The following is a 22,433-nucleotide window of genomic DNA, read 5'->3' on the forward strand; positions in this document are numbered from 1 at the left end:
AAAAAAAAACCAAGATATAGCATGTGTATGTACCCTTTATAATGACTGTGATATGAGCTTAAAAGTAAAGGCAGTAAAAATACCCCAGAAAGGCCTAGGGCCCATAGGGTTAAAAAGTACCGAAATAAGGTACCGTTTGGTACCGGTACCGAATTCCAGATACCGGTACCAGTACCGTATCGGTTCAATTATGAACGGTACCCAACCCTATTGGAAACATTAAATGGCCAGTGTGCACAAACAGTAACATCAGTCTTTCTGTCAGGATTAAAATCTGTGCTAGGTGTCTCAGTGCATGCTGGGAAAGCCATCAGCTTCCTCTGCAACCCAGATGAGCAGCTGAAGATAATGATTGTGTCTGTCTTTCTCTGTTCCTCCCTCCTGTCTCAGGGAGGTGGTACATCCGCGAGGGCTGGCTGAAGGTGGTTCCTACTAAAGGTGCGGATGCTAAGCCCAAGATGTTCTTCCTGTTCTCTGACATGCTGCTGCAGGCCAAGCGCTGCGGCCCGCTAGAATACACCAACAGAGACAAGTTCGCCGGCCAGCACGCCTACCCCCTGCAGGACTGCACTGTAGAGAAGGTGTTTGGCCACACCAGGAGCCAGGGAGGCCTGCTCAGTGTGAGTATTGTTCACGCAATTGTTCAGTTCCTTTCCAAAACAGTAGAGGGATCAGGGAGCTTCTGGAATATTGTATTAGATCGTGTTCAGCTCAGTCAGAGTGGAAAACAGACTGAAACTGATTTACTTACTTATGAAAAGCAACTGAAAAAACACATAAGAAGAAAGACCTATACAGAAGAAGGAGGAACAGCAGGAAACATTTTATTCTTGTTTATTCAATATATGCTTTATCTTAGCATCAGCTGAATTTGATGGCATATTTTTACACAGAATGAGGACTGTGTATTTTTTCCTGCATGTCCCTCTGTTTCAGTCACCTATATCTTTTTCAATGTACGTTTAATAAACTTATCATTTTTGTTCACAATCACACTTAAATAATCTCATCCTATGAAGTATTTAATGAATTATTTACTGTAGAATATTTTAGAACTCTCTAGTCTTTGTCTGTCCAATAATAAACATAACGCAATTAAATAAAATCAGCAGTGAAATCTCTGATCTCATGAAGATATGTCAGTGCTGTTCAGTATTTATATATAGCCTTTTTATTACATTTCACTGGAATTGTATTTTAAATTATTTAATGTAACAAAATGAATTTGTTGAGTTATTGATAGTGTACTTGTTTGTAGGTATTTTACGTTTATACAGAATGCATGTTTTATTTGCCGTTAATGAATTAGTTGCTTGTTCTGTCAGAAAATGTTTTTTTTTAAAAAAAGAAGAAGAAAAGTCAGTCAGTGTTTCCCTAAGCCCAAGATGATGACATCAAATTTCTTGTTTTGTCCATAAGCTAACAATATTCAGTTTACTGTCTTAGAAGACAAAAGAAACCAGAAAATATTCTTTTTTATTTTAAGAAGATGGAGCCCAAAAGGTTTTTTTGTTCTATCTTGTGCACACAAATTATCTTGTGGGAAGAAGTCATTATGTGGGAAGAAGTTATTTATCTTGTGGGAACAAGTTATCTTGTGCACACAAGTTAATTATTTTATGGGAGCACGTTATCTTGTGGGAACAAGTTATGTTGTGCACACAAGTTAGTTATTTTATGGGAACAACACATTAACTTGAGGGAACAAGGTATGTGCACACAAGTTAATTATTTTGTAGGAACAAGTTATTTATCTAGTGGGAACAAGTTAGTTATCTTGTGTACATAAGTTATTCTTTTGTGCACAGAAGTTAATCTTGTGGGAACAAGTTAATTATCTTGTGGGAACAAGATAATTAACTTGTGGGTACAAGTTAATTATCTTGTGGGAACAGGTTAGTTATCCTGTGTACACAAGTTATCATTTTGTGCTCATAAGTTGTTAATCTCGTGGGAACAAGCTGTTATGTGGGAACAAATTATTATCTTATGTAAACAAGTTAATTTTCTTGTAGAAACAAGTTACTATCTCGTGGGAACAAGTGAATTATGTGGGAACAAGTTCAACATGTTTGGGTAATGAATTTTGTCATGCACACAAGTTGATTGTTTGGTGGAAACAAGTAATGTTTTGGGAACAAGTTATTATCTTGAGGGAACGGGTTAATTATGTGGGAACGAGTTCTGTATGTTAAGTTCTGCTGCACACATGTTGATTATCTAGTGGGAACAAGTTGTATTGTGGTAACAAAATGATCTTGTGGGAACAGGTTATTATCTTGTATTAACAAGTTAATTATGTGGGAAAAGTTCAATATGTCATGGGAACGATTTATGTTTAGCACACAAGTTAATTATCTTGTGGGAACAAGTTATGCTGCGCACACAAGTTAGTTACTTTGTGAGAACAAGTTATTATCTTGTGGGAACACGTTATCTTGTATGAACAACTTAATTATTATCACAAGTTAACTTGTTCCAACAAGATAATTAACTTGGTGCATACAAATGAATAATATAACCTTTTGGGACTTTAGGGGCTCCATAGGAAGCAGAGAATTATGACCCTCTGAAAAATCTACTCAAACCAATTAATCAGTCATCAAATTAGTTGGTGATTTAATAGGTGACAACTAATCAAATAATCAATTTAGTTACCATAACAGATTCTTAAAGTCAAGTCATTGACTGTTACTGAGCCTTCAGTTTATTGAGCATATTCTCTTTATATGTTTCTAACACGAGGGCCATTTACAGCAGTCAACATAGGATGTGTAATTTAAGTGCAGAAAATTGGGAAAAGTTGAATGTTAAAAAGAAAAGAGAGTTTGTTGGGCAGCAGGTGGGGAAGACATCTGTTCATTGGTTTGAATACACACGAGTGAGTCCTTAGCAGAGGCATTATTTAATTTCCTCTTTTGATGTATGTTGCTTTAATTTGTCTTACTTATGGCCCTGACGGTTGCTGTTGTAGAATCTGCCAAACACAGGTTCCCTGAATGTTTTCCAGCCGCACTGAATGAAAATGTCATTTAGTTCTGCTTGTCAGAGGAGACCTGCGTTCCCTCGCCTCTTCCTCTCCCTAATCACTTCAAACCCTTGTTGAAGTAGCCCCAAAAGTTGAACTTTTAATGTGTCTCTCCTCTCAGTCTGATCCGTCTCCCAGGTCTCAGTACAGCTGCTGGCTGACAAATTGTGTCTAAATGATGTAGCTGCTGTCATGAAACATTCAAAGGAACAAGTCGCGCGTCATTGAGTGAGTAACGAAAGCGTTTATGCAGCGAGCGTTTAGTGCCAATGCTGCATGGTATCAATATTCATTTCAGCAGATTCGCTCTTGCTCAAAGAGCTCTTTATGTTGTGCTGCTAATGTGCTTCCCTGTGATGCACAGCAGCTATGTAGAGGTCTGATTACTCTACTGTCTGCTCACTCTGCTGTCTGTCCAACATGTTGGCAACATTTGATGCTTTTTGACATTAAGCTTGATTCACACAGTGTACAATAAGGCTGAGGCAGTTAGTGACCTGATAAAACTAGTAATTCAATAACTGATTCTGGTCCAAGACCCGAGTAAGAGGACAAAAGTGATATCAAACTGAGAAATTTAGCACATTTCAGAATAGAGCAAGGCATTTGAGGATGTCATCTCAGGCTTTGGGAAACACAGATAGACGTTTTTTTTTCCTGAAACAGGGCTGCAATTAATGGTTATTTCCAAAGTCAATTAATCTGTCAATTATTTTCTCAATTAATTGGTTAGTTGTTAGGTCTATAAAATGTCCGAAAACTTTGATCAACGTTTCCCAAAGCCTGAGATGACATCCTCACATGTCTTGTTTTGTCAGCAAACCAAAAACATGCAGTTCTCAAGAGGAACCAGGAAAGAATTTTGTCTTTTTTTCGTTTATAAAAAAAGATTGAAAATTGATTATCAAACGAGTTGCTGATTAGATAACTGACAACTATTGGATTAATTGTTGCAGCTCTAGGATCCAGAAAATGCTCCAGATTTTTACCTTTGATATTTTTTTCCAGCTGTTGGTCACAGTGGGAGTCATTTCAAACAGGGCTGCGCTTAATGATTATTTTAATCATCAATTAGCCTGTCATCTATTTTTCAAATCATCAAAAAAAAATTAGTTTGTCCAATGTCAATAAAGAGAAAAATCCCTAATACAAGTTCTAACAACCTAAAGCAACATCTACATATGTTCCATATTTGATTGACAACTGCAATAATTAACAAATTACCAAAATTGTTGTCAATTAATTTTCTGTCTTTTGACGAAATAATGAACTTGTGTCTCTGACTTTAAACTCTTTGCAATGAGTTGTGATAGGCATCTGTACACTAAATGATTCAAAATGGGATAATTAAAACAATTCTTTGTGGCAGCCATTAATGTGTTCAATAAGAACTTTTTTGTTTTCTAAATCCCCTAAGAATTTGAAAAAAAAAAAAAAGTAAATTCCATCACAAGTCATTTTACTTATCTCGTGTGAATCAACTCCTCAGTGACTCAAGAAATATCAACATATATTACAAGTTTAAGTTCTCTTATTGTAAATGCTGTGTAGACACAAGCAACCATACAAGAAATAAAGCTGGATATAATTCTGGCTGCAACTAACAATTATTTTTGTTATTGATTAATCTGTCTGTTATTTTTGAAATGAATGATTAATTGCTTGGTTTATAAAATGAGCTCAAGGTGACGTGTTAAAGTGTTTCTACTTGTCGGATCAACAGCTTTACATTTTGGTTATTTGCTTGAGATATTAAGTTTACTAGAATACTCATGCAATGCATTTTTTTTTATGATAAATTACTTTTTAATTTTTTTGTTGACAAACTAATCAATCAGTCTACTTCTAGTTTAAGCCCTAAATAAATTCCATTTTACCAGACATTTAATGCCACTTTCTGACACCCTTTAGTACTACACACACATCTTGGTCCACACATTAAAGTATTGTTGTTTGACGCCTATTCCTAAAAATGATTAGTGAGAGCTTGTTGGTGTAAATGTAGCCGATTTACCTGCCTAATCAGTCATTATGATCCACAAACAAACAGATGTGTCTGAAGAAAAAAGGGGATTTTATCATTAGTGTGTGTAAAATTCAGATTTAATATTCTGTGAGGATGTTTACCACAAACACAGATAAGAGGGTGAATTCAGGTAATGTACAGGACTCATAGTGACGTATCGTCATGACCAGGCTTATGTGACTTCATTTGTTGAAGGTAGTGTGAATTAAAAGCATCCTTCAAGGGACTAATGAAAAGGCTGCAGATGGGGAGATTAGTCAGAGCAGTATTATTTGGAGTGTGTGTGTGTGTGTGTGTGTGTGTGTGTGTGTGTGTGTGTGTGTGTGTGTGTGTGTGTGTGTGTGTNGTGTGTGTGTGTGTGTTAAGAGTCGGGGAGTGTAGTGATGGCTGCCTGCTGTAACAGAATCTCTCAGTTGCTGGATCAGATTAGGCTGCAGATCCATCTCTTCCGGCCCTCCAGTAAATACATCTTCCTCAAGCCTGTCGCCGCTCTCCGCCAGCCGCGCTGCGCGTTATCTAATGGCAGAAATGGCATTTCATTAGCCTCTTATCCCACCGAGGCCCAAATGCATACTCAATAGCATTACACGTAATTTCTCATAAGGACACATTATTGATCCCGGGCCCCTACCTGAGCTCAAGGAAAAGGGCTGTCAGCACTCCAGGGCCCTCCTCATCCAGGGCCATGAAGAATTAAAGCCAAATTAAATTTGACAGCTGTAAATGCCATGGCAATCTATATGCAAAGTTTAGGTGAAAAAAATAGCTTTTATTAAAATTTCCGTTTTTTTTTTTTTTTTTTTTTTTTTTTTTGGTCACACATGTTTGTCGAGCCGGCTTTTATTTGCGGCTCGCCCCACGTTTTCCTCTTCATCTCCTGTCTCCTCCTCTCCCTCCATCTGTCGACCTTCCTTATTCTCTCCTCTCTCTCCGTCTGCAGTCTTCCTCTCGCTAATATCCCCTTGCCGCTTGAATATTTTCCCACATCCCTGACAGATTCTCTTTGATGTATAAATAATCAAGCTAAATTATGTGCAGCGATGAGGCTCCATGCTCCGCCGTTCTTATTATACAAAGTAATTTCTACCTAAGAGGGTCAGATTTCCTGACAAATCCCTAATTACCGCATTGCAATAGAAGTGGAATCTATTTGTGCATAAATCAACCGCCGTCCCCCAAGTGGCGAGTGCCTAATACCATGCGGCACTCAATTCGGCCCCACTCACTGAACTCTGTAATTAGATAATACTTTTGATGATGGTACATTTGAAATCTTAATCTATTTAATGTATAATGAGAGACACTCCTCTCCTCCCCCTGTGTAAAAACATGATTATATTTGATGAGCTATACACTCCTCCGTACCAGTGTAAAGTTCTGTCCAAATAACACATGGAAATAATCGATATGTCACTTCTCAACAAGCTGGCTTCCTGTGTAGAGGCTGCAGCCGCAGGTAAATGTGAAAGGTCGTTTAATATGGTGGAGGCCTAATTTTGATCCCCTGTAATAGCTTTCCCAGTGTAATTATGCGGCTCTAAAAGCCCCTTTTGTTTGGGTTCGGACAACTCCTTTTGCTTTGTTTGACAATCTGAGGCCGGTTTTAGCAATGTGAATGAGAGAGTTGATAATTACTGTTGACTCAAAGGAAGAGGACCCTGTCACTGTGTAAACCTGAGTGGAGAACACGTCTCTGTCCAGCTGCATACACGACGCAGTCTAGTGTGTCTTGTATATGCAACAGATTCTTGTACTTTATAGACTTGTGTTTTCTTTACTGTCAGATTTCAGTGTTTCAAGGGCGATGGACGCCTGTGAAAAACAGCACTTAGTGAGGAGCTGGCAGATGGAGGTTTTTGCTTGATTTGGGCTGCCCTCTACTGTTGTTACAGTGTTACTGCAGCTTCAGCCCTGCTGTAGCGAGGCCTCTGATGACTAACAGATGCGAGACTACTAAAAACAACCTAAAGCTGATCATTCTAAAGATGTGCCTAAGTGCAGTACACAGAAAGGAAAGTAACTGTACTTTAGGGTTAAGTGTCCTCGGATCAGCCCTGATGTGAAAGCCTCCTCAGGCTGTAACTAAAGATTTCTTGAGTCACCTTTCTACAGTACACCTTGGTCTTAGGGTAGGTATAACTAACTCTGGTGTGGGAGCAGTAGACAGTGTATGCTTTATATACAATCACTTAAGTATTTCACTGCTGGGAAGATAGGCTTTTCATAATTCTGGGCTGTTTGTCCAGTAGAAAGACTACTTGAAATTGTTGCTACATCCATGACCAGAGGAAAGAGAGGGAAAGGACTTTGGCATCTGATGTTTCTCAAGAGGTAAAAAGAAAACAAACTTAAAACTACCAGAATGCATAGCACCACATCGGACCAATATACTCTCCCGCTGATGGGTGATGTAAATAGTAAATGGACTTGTGTAACGCCTTTCTAGTCTTCTTACCATTGAAAGCGCTTTTTACACTACAAGTAACATTCATACACTGGTGGCCGAGGTTTCCATGCAAGGTGCTATCTGCTACTCAGTTTTGTACACCCTCTCACACAGATGGAACAGCCATCGGGAGAAATTTGGGGTTCAGTATCTTGCTCAAAGATAGTTTGATGTGGAAAGTGGAGGAACTGGGGATCGAGTTGTTTGATCTCAGTTTATTCAGTCTCTCTTTTTACAGTACAGGAAACAGTATGGAGGCCTCTTCCTGTTCAAAAAACTTCTGACTATTACAGCCAAATAGTGCACGAAAATATATTTCTGAAGAAATTTCAGGCAATATGGACATCCAGTACCCATCCAGTCAGGAATCACAGGAATTAAACTTAACATGTTACTACAGGATACAGGTAGAAGTGAAAAGAAACACAAAGCCCTTTTAGGCCACTGTGTTGTACTCATGTTCTACCCTGTAAAAACTGCTACAATGTAACACACAGCAACAGGGACTTTCTCCTAATAAGGGTAAACAGTGAATTAGCATAGTGCCACAAATCACACACTGTAAGGTATTCTGTTACTGCATGTGTTTGTATGTGTTTGAGTGGCAAACATAGTGTGTACCTGGAAGATGAAAAAGTAGAGCAAGGACACAAAATCTCACTGAAATGAATGAAGAAGCCTGTGTTTTAGCTGTGCTGCTAATGTCACTGTTACTTGGCCATGACAGTTATCCAAACACTCAGCGTAACCTCAGACACATCCATACTGCCAACAAACATCTAAACTAGTCTCCTACACCTCCTCTTCCTCCAGTTAACCTTCCCAAAGGCCAAACTCCTGCTGATGTCCTGCAACCAGGAGGATCTCAATGACTGGTACCAAAGCCTGAGCTCAGCTATCAGGTATGTACCTGCTACACACAATAAGTACACGTTGCAGCCATGCAGACCCCCTGTTTATTTTTGTAGAGGAGTGCAAACTTGTCACCTTTGGCGAATAGGTCACAAATTAGGTCAGTTGTTGTCTGCCCACATGCCTAAAGGTAAGAATTTCTTGCAGTAGATGATAACCTTACTTGGCTCATGTGACAATGTGTCAGGCTGGTACTGTTCACTAGCCTGATTGGGTTGAGTTGTTTTGATTTGGGAATGCTAGCCAGTGTTTCCCCTCACGCCGCTGCTATAATATCTCTCCATATGCAATTTATTTGCTATCTCCACTTTAAGCAGTTGGGGCCGAGCACAAATTATAAATAAGACACCCAATAGTTCCAAGGCTGATCAAAAGAGCCGATCAGTAACTCTCTCTGATAATGCTACACTGTGAACAACGAATCAGTGTTGACGTCAGCAGGAGGAGAGCTAGTTAACCACTGCAAGCAGTCAGCCAAAACTAACTGACAGAGGTTGCATTGAGTTACATAATGATGCATTCAAGCTCTATTCTGTAAAAATAATAATGGGGCGAAGGTTATATGTGATGTTTTCACATTGTGTTACAATGTATTCGTGTAAAATGTATTTTTTGGTGAGAAACGTGAAAAATTTACAGCTGCTTGAAGGAGAAATTTGTTGTTATTTCACAGCAATATAAAATATATATTAGAAAGGGAATTTTGATTTATTATATATTGTAAAAGTGCTTGGAGCAGTTAATAAAAACCATGTTTTTCATAGGAAAGAGTTACTATAAAGGTTGTTTAATGTGTATGACTGAATGTGTTCAAAAGTATTGTAAAGAAGAACTGAATGACTTCAAAACACTTCAGTTTTTTTCAATGATTTCTTTGTTTCCCTGGCACAAAAAGGGAAATAAATACCAACAAAATAAACCACAACAACAAAAAATACATCTGCCCGGAATTTCACAGTCAGTGCATCCCTAATATAAATGAAAAAATGCTGAGAATTAGCTAAATGGACCAACGATACTTGTGATGTAGTTAAACAGAACGCTTGTTAAATTAGCTTAATTGTGTTGCCTAAGAAAAGGGCAGATGTCAAGCTCACTAAAAATGACAGAAGCTGAATTGAAATGACCTTGTGACAGTTTTTCTTTTAGTTGTAGTGGTTGTGAAATCAGTTTAGAAACTTTATATCTAAGCCCTGACTTTAATTCACCAAACAGTAGTTGCAGTAGCTGTAAAGAGCAAAAACCACATACATTTTTACATCTATGATGTAGCACAATGTACTTTAATACAATTTTAGACCTGGCTCTGCACTCGTGTCCCCCTTACATTACTGTTGTAGCAGTAAGATTACATTAATTGTAGGGTGAGTTTTTCCCCGTATTTTTATGTGTGAAAGCCATTTCCCTCAGTGGGAACAAAGTTTTAATTTACTTTAATTTCAGAGATAAGAAACAATAAATTACAAAGCTAATAAATCTCCCAATTTATCCTAGCTTCATATGAGTAGAGGAAAAGTCAGATAGTTGCTAGGCTAATGTAAGCAGTGGGATACGTCATAGGCTTATGTTAAAAACATTAGCATGCTGTATTTGTGGGGAAAATGTATCTAGTATAAGACAAGTTGTTGGTGAACCTTGTGAGTTATAATGGAGCAGAATTTTGTACTTTTGTTGGATGTTGTCGCTATTAAGCCATGTGTTATGTGTGTTTTAGGTGTATTAGTTGAATTGAACTTTACTGAATTTCACAGAAACTTAACACAGTGGCACAGAAATTCCACCAACAACTAGGTTTTTGGAATTGTGACATACAGTCTTTTGTATCTTTTCTTTTAAAAACATTTCACAAGTATATGGTTGATTTTTTAAAGGTTTAGTAATTTTCTCAAGTATAGAATATTTCAAATGCCTAAATGCCACCTTAGTAATTGTTCTTTTAATCTATGTTTTTTATTTAATCATTACACAGAAAATGTATACATTAAGGAAATACATGTAATGGTGTGTGTTGTATTTCACTTGACTTTATTGGCTTTATTTAGGCATTTTAAATCCTCCATAAACAGGAGGAAATAGTGCGTCATTCAGGGATTTTTTTTCAGTGGCGGATTAATCTACATTTTACAGCAGAAGAGTGTATGTGGGATAAAGTGAAAATAGACTACAGTGTGTGTGTTCATAGTAATGAAGAAGCATGTGTTAATCATGTGAATCGTGACCTGTGCGTGTTTGTGTGTATATTTTCATTGTTTGGATATGCTGTCATCCTGTTTCTCGTTGTCTGATGAGTAGCATGTAGCTCAGAACTCTGCCTGTATGTGGTTTGAACAGAGATAATAGATGGATGGGGGGCTCAGTATGCAGTGTGTGGACAGTGGTTTGATTGTCCTAACTCTCAGTGGGTAAAGAATGACTCAGAGTAAAACTTTGACACAGGCTGGTACTGTACCTCAGGCCTGTCTGTCTCTCAGACAGCCTCTCATCATTGATCAGCCAGACCTCAGTAACTCCACTCCCAGCCCGCCTGGCCCCGGCTCCCCGGAGGAGGGTCCGGGTCAGCCCCGCTATGTGGAGGGGCCAGCTATGCTGAAGGCCCCGACCCCGGCGTGCCCGGCCAGGCTAATTAGTTTATCACTTTGTCAGAGAGGGGAGAGAGGAGGCTGTCAAAGAGCTCAGACCACCCAGCAGATGGGGGCCGAGGCTGCAGGCTGACGGCTCTAAACTCCAGGGAGCGTAATTAGCTGCGGTGGAGGACTGAGGAGAGGACAGGCTGAGAGGACCAGGGGTCAGCAGCACTCACACCACTGGGGAGGAGAGCAGGGCTGAGGGGTGTGTGTGTGTGTGTGTGTGTGTGTGTGTATGTGTGTCTACACATAGCTAAATTATTGATTTAACAAAGACTACACACTGCCTGGACTGACATCTCTGAATCTATTGAATGTTGCTCTCAATGATTATAAAAAATGTATTGTTTTCTGTGGCCAAGCCATATCAGATTGGTAGCCATGTTTCCAGGCAAAATACCCACTTTACACACACATACACTCCTCCTCACATCACTACCTGCTGTCTTCTGTCTGTGACTGCAGAGGTAACTTTAAGAAAAGTTTTACTCTTTAACTCTTGATAGTTTTTTTTCTTCTTTGCAGTGCTTCCCTTTGTTGAAAAAATCTTATTGATACCCCCACACACACACACATATACACACAAAACTCCTAGCCAAGGGACTTAATTAGTGTGTAGATCAATGCTTGGTGACAGTAAGTGTACGGTGAGGTAGGCTGAGGGCTGACCACCAGGGATGTAGTGAAGGCTAAAGACAGTTTAACTCTTACTTACCTTTTCATCTGCAGAACTCTGACCCTCTCCGCCTTCACAGGCTGATCTCATAAGATACATTTATAATATATGTACGGCTGGAGATCATTTACATATTAACATTTTTAACTCTCAGTAGATAATGTGTTGTGATATGAAACCATGTTATCATTGTGCAAAATTATTTGGCTCAAAGCCAATATAATGTATTTATTAAAGTTTTTTTGACAGAGTAATACAAAAACATGTATTCTTTATTTATTTTTATTTTTTATTTACTTTTATTCATCCCCCTGAGGGGAAATTCAATTTTTTCACTCTTTTGTCATTAACACTTTTGTCCTTTGTCCTCGGTTTAGATTTTCTTTGACCCATAAGGCTTCGAGATAATCTTCTGTCTTCGATTTAGAAGTGGTGGCACTATACAGTCTCTGGCTTTTGTTTTATATCTAGTGTCGGCAAAAATTTTGTAGCACATTTGCGATCTGTCATTAGCACAGATAGCCTGTTTATTCTATTACATGAATGTCACTGTCACACTGAATGTCCCACTGAGCCCTGTTCAATCTCTCAAACTCTACATGGGGAAAAACGGAATAAATAGTCAAAAATTTGTATTGAACAGCCAAATCTGATTCAACTGACTACATTTGCCATATTGTGATTTTTACTGATATTGACAAATGTGCTGATATTATTTTTAACAGATATCCTACTGTCAAGTGAAGCATAATGTAGATTTAGTTTAAATTTGTGGAGTAGAATTTAGGTCAGCCATTAATGTTACCAAACACACTCTACTTTAAAGGGATAGTTCACCTGAAAATCAAAAATACATATTTTTCCTCTTACCTGTAGTGCTGGTTATTAGTCTTGATCCTGGGTTCTCAATGGGGAGTCTGCAACCCCTCTGGGATTTATACTTCTGTGGCTTTGCGTCGACGTAGAGCCTACGTCGTAACCTATGCCATAGCCTGATGTGCACCTCCACAGAAATGTAACTACACATTGCGACGACACAGACCCCCTGTCTGTTTTTTGTAAGCTGAAACCATTTCCCTCAGTAGAAACAAAGCTTTTATTTACTTTTAATTTACAGAGAAGAAAGAATATATTGTGAAGACAATAAACGTTCCACAAAATAGCATTTTATGTCTTGTGTGTGATTTATCCTGGCTTCATATGAGTAGAGGAAATCTCCACTAGTCACTACGCTAATTTATACAATGTAAAATGCCATAGGCTTGTGCTAATAACATTACAATGTTGTATTTGTGGGGTAAATGTGTCAAAAACAAGTGCTTTGTCTGTGAATCCTGCAAATTATAATGAAATTCTCACTGTGAAGCCATGTTTAATGTGTGTTTTAAATCAACTCAACTTTACAGCACTTCACAGAAATCCCACCGCTGATCGCTACAGCAATGTAACACAGACACACGGCTGCACAAGTAAACACTGATGCACAAGTATAAATCCTGCTTTACTGCAGCATAAGAACGAAATTATTGTTTGGTAATTCACTTTATGATTTAATTTAAGTTTTATTAGTTGTTTTTTCTTTAATTAAACAATGTACTAAAATACACATTAACGTGAATCAAACATATTGTTAGCAAAAATAAATCAGCCTATTAATGAAAAAACGAATTTAAGTAAATTAAATAATTTACAGCACATTGATGATAGACTAACTGTTACCCATAAATTCTTGTGCAAACATGTTAGCTAGCTAACACTAAAATCACTGTGCGGCCCCCTAGCCATAACAGCGTGGTGAACTAATTAGCTAACAGTTACATACTATCAAAACACATTGGCCAGTTAGCTGTATTATAATTCCAAGTGTGAAAGAGAGACAGAGCGGGGATCAGATACTTAGTAGAGAAGTTGGTCTGTGTTTTTGTGTCTCTGTGTCACTTTCAGCTAAAGGGTCTTTGGCCTGGAAATGTTAAAGACCCCTGGTTTGGATTGTTTTGGTGTGAGTTGTCAAGTGTTGGAGATATCGGCCTGCCTTCTCTCTAATGGAACTAGATGGCACTCAGTTTGTGGTGCTCAAAGTGCCAAAAAAATACATTTGAGAAACTCAACAGCAATGCCTCTTTCCAGAAATCATGACCTGGTTACTTAAGATAATCCACACACTTATTGTGAGCAGTTTCATGTAGGGAACTATTTCCTTTCTACTGAACTACACCCGCCAATCGTATCAGCTCACCTAGCACCACTGAGCTAGCTAACATTACAGGTCAGCCAAGGAGGACGCCATTAATGTTTACACGTTATACTGTCACAAGCACAAGCCTGTCATCCATGAGCAGATGCAAACTTCCCTCTGTGCGGTGATACAGTTGGTGGGTGTAGATTGGTGGTACAAACAAACAAACATGAAATTTCAAAACCTTAGGGCTGTACCCAACTCAGACTTACTGTATGTCACGGGAATCATATTCAGTTGGTTAATGTGAATATTCTGTTTTTTTATTTATTTTATTTTATTTTTTACCATTCCATATAAAGATTTAAAGTTGAATGGGACTCAGTGGGACGTCAAGTGTGACAGTGGCATTCCTGTTATACAGCAAACAAGCTAACAACGGATCAGAAATGTGCAACATTTTTTGCTGTCTGTCAGATAACTGTCAGTAGAGGAGGAGTAGTAGTTGTAGTAGTAGTAGTAACAACTACTGTATCAGTAGAGAAATGCCAAAGAATGTGTATGTTTGAGGTCATTTAGAAACAGTGTGTGTACATTACACAATCTTTCCATCAGAGAGCACCAACAACTTTATATTAACTGTACACCTATAAATGTGTGATTCCCTTGAGACTCATATTTAAGAAGGCTTTTTATTTTTGTCAGTGTGTATGTCTTTGTGAACAGTGGTATTGAACAAAAGAACTGGATAGACTGATAACTGAGTGTGTGTTGTGTTTACAGGAAGCTGCAGTGTAAGCAGACAGTCATCCATCAAAGAGATGAGTTGTGCCGGAGACCCCTCCGATCAGCAGCCGACAGCCACAACATGCCAAGCAGCAGCAGCAGCAGTAGTGGTAACCCCAGCAGGAAGAGAAACATGGTGAGTTACACGCACACAGTGACAAACATGCATAGACCTCAGTTTAAACTTCCTGAGATGACATTGTATGTCTGAAAACAGTCATAAATCACACAAGTTCCTTGATGTCATATCTCAGAAAGATGAATATGAAGTACTGAATTTAAAATGTTGTTTGTTGTTTTTTTAATATTACTTAATTATTAATCAAATTGAATACCTTACAAATTCATAAAATGTAACTATAGAATAATTTCTGCTGGCACAAATATTAGTCCATAATGTCGAACCCTGATGAAGACTGAACTGAACTTGACGGTTGTTCCTACAACAGTTAAAGCTGCACTAATCAAACTTTTTGTATTAGCAATGGATGACATAACTATGTGTAATGTGAAAGGACTCGCTCGTAGTGATGAAACCACAGAGAATAATCACCAACACCAAAGTCCCTCTCAGCTCTACACAATGTTTTAGCCTCGTTTAGCTCATTGTTTTGGTTCTCAATTTCAGTAAGTCTCTTCTGTAGTGGAATTAACATCGTATACTCTTATCATGACAGCCCACCAGCAGATGGAGACATGAAATACAATACTTTTCAGTGTATGTAATATTCATTCATTGTGAAGAGTAAGAAAAAACATGTTAATCGATTGTAATCGTTCATTTTAAAGCCAATACTGGCCGATACCGATGACATGCCGATATTATCGTGCATCCCTAGTTAGCGCAGCTGTTGAGGGTGAATTTTCACTAGTTGCAAAATACTCCAAAAATAACTCCAGCTGTTGTATTTGTGTGAGTAACTTGCTATGATAATGTTGCTCTGTGTGTGCTGGATGTGCTAACACATTGCTGCTTATAACATAAGGTTATAGGTTCACCATAACAACTTTATAAGGTGATGATAAGGTTTTGCTGGTCTGAATAATGACAAAAGCCCATTGTGCAAGTCCTTCTAAGATTTAAAACCAACTTTTCTCAGTTAGCTTCTTATTCTGATGGAGTCCTACATCAACACAAACGTCTCTGTTGAAGTTATGAGTCTAGTTATTTTATTGGAGAGTATTTTGTCTTGTGTCAGAGCTCTTTCCTCTGGTCTGTAGTGAGCAGGGCTCAGTTGGCAAAAGCTGATGTCACCATACACCAATTAGGATTTAGCAACATTAGAATCAAATGTGATCGCAGCTGTTTGTTTCACTTGTGGTGCCGGACCACTGTCAAGATGCAGCAGATTAGATTTAAACTCCGAATGAATATCTAAGCACATTCATTTCCAAACTTTAATTCTGATTGTCTATAATTAAGTCAGAGATATTTTATTTTCAAATTTGAAACCAGGTTTTCAGAGGCTTTAATCCTCATCATAGAGCCACGTTCCATCTAATCTGCCATCAGAGTGAAAAGTGCCTCTGCTCTTCTCATCAGGTGAATGCTGAGAGCAGTGAGCACGCTCAGATGCCTCCAGTTGAGTGGGAGAGCAGCGCCCCCAAGAGGATAAAGCAGACTGATGCTCCAGAGCAAAGGTGGGATCATATGAGTTGATTTAATGGTCTTAGGTTCCTGCTCTGCCAGAAAGCTTAAAGTCCCATTCCATTCAAAAATGTCTGAGATGATTTTGTTACATCACAACTAGATTGGAGCCAATCTTGGCCCAGTTTTCGACTAACATAAATGTAGTGTGTAAACCTGAAACTTGCAGCTATACTGGGTGGAGAAGTAGGAGACGTCTTTTAAGATGAAATATATTTACATATTAATCCATTTTTTAACGAGTGATTGAGGAGTAGTTTCATTTTGAGCTTTTTTAGGGAAAACCATATCAGACACAAACTGTCATTAAAAGCAGAGTATTTGTGATCTTTAACAATAAAATATGTAATTTTCCCACATTTAAATGTCTTAAAACAACTAGACCAAATTTATATGTTTTGTTGACTCATGCACTTACATTATCCCAAGTATTTCCAACAATGTTCAAAGCCAGAGAAATCTGTCATTTTAATCAAGGACACGGTCCATGTCATGTCCACGCGTGCGTCAGGTTTGTTTTGTCTGCGAGGTGCACTCATAAATTGGCTTTTTAACCAGTACTGAGCCATGTTTTTATGATACACTTGATAGATCTTTTTTTATTTTTTTTTTAAACTATGCTTTGGCAAGGCATTTCATGTACATAAAACATCGGTGTACTGCGTCATTCACCGAGTTTCAAACGCTTTCATCTGCTGAACACCGTAGTGACCTAGTGACACCAAGAAAAGAATGAGATAGCAATAACAGGTAAGCGCAAGTGCAAGCAAACAAATGGTCTCCATGCTGTAAAATCTTTTTCAGAGCAGTAAATACCTTAATCTCTTTCCTCGACTAAGGATACCTTTTCAGAGATTCTGCGCAGCACCATTAAGTAGTTTACTCAGGTAAGGAGTAGGAGTAGTTTAGTTTTTCCTTACCTGAGTAAATTACTTAAGGGTGAAAGCGTTTGAAACTCGGTGACGCAGTACACCAATGTTTTACGTACATGAAATGCCTCGCCAGTAACTGATGGGGAAGATGCTGTTGCATTTAACCGCAGAGTAATCATTAGTTGTAACAGGGCTGGAAGAGTGCAGCTTCGGGAAATTGAGTGATCCAACTTTAGACATCGACACAAATCATAAACTCACCTCCGGTCAAATTTTTAGTACAAAATCAAGTGCTCATCATTAAGGGTGTCCATTGGGTTCTCCCGGTCGCGGAATACTCTTCTCAGGATGCCTTCATTTTCCTCATTTATTGCCATAAACTCAGCCATGTTGCATTTAGTGTAAGACCAAGATAAGGAGAAAAACTTAAGGAAACCTTAATGAGAAGACTTAAGGATGTTTTGTACAACAGATTTTTTTGTTTAGTTTTGTTTTGATTTAAAAGAAAATCTTAACTTAAATTGCTTTATGCAACCGGCCCCAGGATCTTATGTTATCATAAAAAACAGTGAGCATACATCAGTGGGAGCTGGACTAGCAGCCCCTCCATGGGAAGCCAAACAGCATCAGAGAAACACTGGTTTTGAACACGAAGCAGCTTTATTCAGGGTTTTTACTGGTTTAAATCAGAGTTACAACCTCCCAAACCATGAACACTGACAATTCTAACCAGGAGACACTGACTGTGATGACGGCATATTGACAGTATTTATGAGATGTTCTGACAGCACCAGATATTCAGAGATTAGATTCCAGAGCAGTGGCCGTTGACTGTCTTACAGTAATGTGGATTGTTTCTGATTCAGTGTGATTTTAAATCTTTTTGTGTGTGTGTGTGTGTGTGTGTGTGTGTGTGTGTGTGTGTGTGTGTGTGTGTGTGTGTGTGTGTGTGTGTGTGTGTCCAGCAGTGCAGAGACGTCCACTTCCAGCTGTGTGATCCTTTGATGGACTTCTTCTTCTTCTTCTTCTTCTTCTTCAGACTGTCTGAATGGAGTTCAGTCTGATGGTGATGGTGGATCCTGCACAGTCTTTCTGAGAGTTTCACTTCAGACTGACTTTTGTGTTCCATTCAGTTTACCCAAAGGTGACACATGTTTAACACACATTACTATGGGAGTCAGGAGATTTGGATTATTACTAACAGCAGCTTTAGCTTCTGCTCATCCTGTGCAATATAAACTATCATGATGTGCTGCTTTAAAGACCAAATATCTGATGAATGAATGTTTAACTGTGAGTAGTATGCTGCTGCTGCTGCTGCATGTCTCCACTTCAAATGTTCTAACACCAATTCAGCAGTGTTTATGAGTACACTTCTGGGAGTCCTTTTCCCGGTCGGTACCTGAATGCACCTCTCCACCATTCTTTTTAGTCAGGCTGCATTTACAGGCAGACTCTAAAGAAGGGAGAGATAATAAATACAGTCTATTTAGACAGGCTCCATAATAAACTCTACATACAACAGCATAATATTTATTCCAGGTGGACCATGGGGCTTGGACGAGGTCCTATTTTTAAAAAGTCGGTGTAAAAAAAACGGGGCAGCGAAAATGTAGGCCTCACAGCTGTAAAGCCTTTCACTCTCTAAATATCCAGTCACATAACAGAAACAGTCACACATCTGATTCTGTCAAATCAGCTCGTCTCACTGACGGAGGCACACCGAAACTTTATTTACAGCAGTCATGCTACATTCATGTCATATTGTATTTACCACAATGACCAGGGTCAGTCTTGGAAATAATTATTGCAACATCTAAGTGGTAATCATGTATGAAGCTACAACATGGCCAGTATTAAATACATTCAATAAAAATTATGAAACTATATAGTATTAAACTTAGTGAAATTAGTCATCTTGTGAATGAATAGAGGCAATTATAGAGTATATGGAGCAAACATTTATTTTGAATAAATAATGATTAAAACTCAAATTATTATTATGAAATGTTATTTCTCTTTAATTTTAGTCTTTTTGGAGTTAAATTTATCTTCTTTTTTCAAATGACATTTTTCAAAGTTAGATATAAAAAAACTAGAATAATGAAATAATATTTCACAATAAGTTTAGTGGTATTAAACTGTTTATTTCATACGTATATGATTATATATTTCATGATGCCTTCTTTTTTATTTAATATTGGTCATTATAATGTTTCATTGATATGACTGGGAATGTATTTGTCCAACTTTATTTGGATGCTTCATGCCAGCCAGAGTCCAACATTTAAGCCAACTGATCCCTAATTGATTAATAATCACACTACTGGTCCAGTTTCAGCACACTGTCGGATAACTGCTCATTCAGTGTACACTCCTCTTTATAACACTGCCAGTCTTCATCTGAGTTTATCCCACTGTTTTCTATGCTATTGTGTTTCCATGACATGAGCATGTCAGTGCTGCTGACTCAACCACGTCACATTATAGGGAAACTCTGGGGATATTTCTCCAGGTTTTTGTATCTAAGTGACTAATGGAGTTTTTGACATTCTCAAGTATGAAGAGAGAGCGCTGTAGCAGCAGCAACAGCAGCAAAACAAGTTAATTTAAGTTTACTGTCCACTAAAAGTGTTTGTTCTCCCCACTGACTGGATCAGACTGTTATTATGAGTGACTGACAACATTACAGAAAGGATCTCTGCAGAGAAATTGAACATTGCTTCATACCTTTCGCTGATCTGTTATTGTGACCAAGTCACGATCACAAAGAGAAGTCTGAAATCTAACGAGAGGTGACTTATTCCAGGAAAAACAATGGTGGTATGGCGGCACGGTGGTGCAGTGGTTAGCATTGTCGCCTCACAGCAAGAGGGTTTCTGCTTCAAGTCCAGGTTAGGGGAGCCCTTCTGTGCTGAGTTTGTATGTTCTCCCTGTGTTAGCATGGGTTTACCCCGGGTTCTCAGGCTTCCTTCCGCAGCTCAAAGACATGCAGGTTAATTGGTGACTCTTAGTTGTACATAGGTGTGAATGTGAGTGTGAATGGTTGTCTGTCTCTATGTGTCAGCCCTGTGATAGTCTGGCGACCTGTCCAGGGTGCACCCTGCCTCTCGCCCAATGTCAGCTGGGATAGGCTCCAGCCCCCAGCGACCCCCAACAGGAAACAATCTGAACTTGTCAGTGACAAAAACAAGCACTTTTAGTGGACATAAGCTGATGGTGCAGAATTCCCTGTAGAGATTACATTGCAGCCTGTTTCGCTGCTGACTGCTGCGGTCTCTCTCAATACCGGGCCAGTTTCAAAAACCTGCAATCTCGAATAGTCTCTCAGACACAAAAACATGGGAAAATAGAGTCCAGGGTGAGTTTCCTTGTGGTGTCTGCTCTAACTAGCTCCTTCACACAGCCTTATTGCCTCACAGAAACATGATCATCTGTTCAAATGTATAATTCTTGGAATTTTTAGAATGTTTAGTGTTTGTTTGGCATATATAGATTAGTTATTCATAGCTTTTACATGGGAGACACTGTGGGGAATTATTATTATTATTATTATTATTATCAATGGGATGTGTGCATTTAATGAGCTGCACCATATTCTGCAGTATAATGACTGATTTCTGTGAAGTATCTGTATCCAGGCAAGAAAACCTGGTTAACAGATGTAAAGTTCTATATGCTATATGCATTACATCATGTCTTTTCTCCTACATTGTATCCTGTAAACATATTCTTTATTTACTAATCAACAAATATTTGCTTCTCACCTGCAAAATACTACATATATTTTATTAGCACTGTTTGCCCATTTTTAAGCTTTGTATGTATCTTACAAATCATTTTATTCTATTTTTGCTACCTGAAGCTGTTACACTGGTTATAAATTATGAATGGAGATGGAAATCATTTAAATTTCCCAATAAAACTCTTAAAGAAGTCTATGTGTATGTGTCAGCTCTTGGATGCACCAAGCATGCAGTGGGGACATAGAAGTGGTTATCACTTCAGCATGAACCGTTGCCTACAGATTCTGCATTCATATGCAGCTATCTGTCATCTATCAAACTCCACAGTTCTTTCTTTGCCATGATATATTTCAAAGATTATCTGAAGTCACTCTGAGGCTTCAGCAGTCTCTGTCAAATCGAGTAATTTTCTTCCAAAGTTAGTTTTAGTATCAGATTCCCCCTTTGCTTTTTCCTGGGCACTGTTTCTGTGCTGAGCTGTGGCAGGAGGACACAGTTTTTATAAAGGTGCTACAAAACCAAAACATGATAAAAGAACCAAAATGGAAAATAGATAAATATATTAAACCATTCATTATATATTATGATTAGATGCAGTTAACGTATCAGCAAAAGAAAAATGAAGAGACAGACGTCCCTGAGTGGGTAAAGAAAATAAAACCAGTTTGGCCTACTTTTCCATGAAAATTTTATAAACATATGATTGATTATGTCAAAGGGTTATCAGTGACAGATGATTTGGATAGAAAAATTTGGGGTTAAACGAGCAGGGTTCACAAATCTAAAGATGTCTGATGTTAAATTGTAACTGGATCAGTAGTCCTCCAGTAGCAGGCCGGTGTAATGCCGACAAAGACATTTTACATTGTCATCACTTCTGTATGTAGACTGCAGAGCAGAGAGGGTGATTAGGTTACTAGAGACAGATGGTGGGTGATCACATTATCTGCAGTCTAAATTTCTGTACAACTCAGCAGCTCAGTCACTGCAGTACTGCTTTATTATCACAAGATGGAGGCAAAGACAACTCACCTGTAACAAGTGGTGTGTACTGAGACCATGTACTATACAATATTCCTACTGGACAGCAGAGACAGTTGCTATTGGAACACTAGTTTTGCCCAGGTCACACTGTGCTTATTCAGACACAAACATTACAACAATATTTTCATTAAAAATAAAAGTTCATTCTAAAGAGCGTTAATGAATGTAAGACAGCATGTACAGTTGCAACAGTTTGGGCACCCCTGGTCAAAATTTTGTTTACTGCGAAAAGGTAAGTAAGTAGAAGATGAACTGATCTCCAAAGGGCATGAAGATGAAACATGCTTTTCAACATTTTAAGCAAGATTAGTGTATTATTTTTGTTTTGTACAATAGAGTGAAAAAATGAAAGAAGCACCATGTAAAAGTTTGGACTGACCAAGACATTTGAGCTCTCAGACAACTTTTACCAGGGTCTCAGACCTTAATTAGCTTGTTAGGGCTTTACC

At 38.4% G+C, this 22,433-nt stretch overlaps 1 protein-coding gene across 3 annotated transcripts in view; it reads left to right on the plus strand.

The window, feature by feature from the left end:
* arhgef39 (Rho guanine nucleotide exchange factor (GEF) 39) overlaps positions 1-21,130 on the plus strand; it is a 95,961-nt gene extending 74,831 nt beyond the window's left edge. Inside the window, exons 8-12 of one of the 3 annotated variants that reach the window (XM_050036709.1) lie at positions 391-620; positions 8,314-8,402; positions 14,672-14,810; positions 16,218-16,315; positions 18,160-21,130. In XM_050036709.1, the coding sequence (XP_049892666.1) occupies positions 391-620; positions 8,314-8,402; positions 14,672-14,810; positions 16,218-16,315; positions 18,160-18,199 (596 nt within the window). In that variant the 3' untranslated portion in view covers positions 18,200-21,130. The remainder of the gene's footprint in view (positions 1-390; positions 621-8,313; positions 8,403-14,671; positions 14,811-16,217; positions 16,316-18,159) is intronic. The other 2 variants (XM_050036710.1, XM_050036711.1) reach the window with 2 other exon arrangements.
* Positions 21,131-22,433: the final 1,303 nt, after the last annotated feature.

The sequence above is a fragment of the Epinephelus moara genome, chromosome 23 (assembly GCF_006386435.1).
Source record: "Epinephelus moara isolate mb chromosome 23, YSFRI_EMoa_1.0, whole genome shotgun sequence".
Taxonomy (NCBI): Eukaryota; Metazoa; Chordata; class Actinopteri; order Perciformes; family Serranidae; genus Epinephelus; species Epinephelus moara.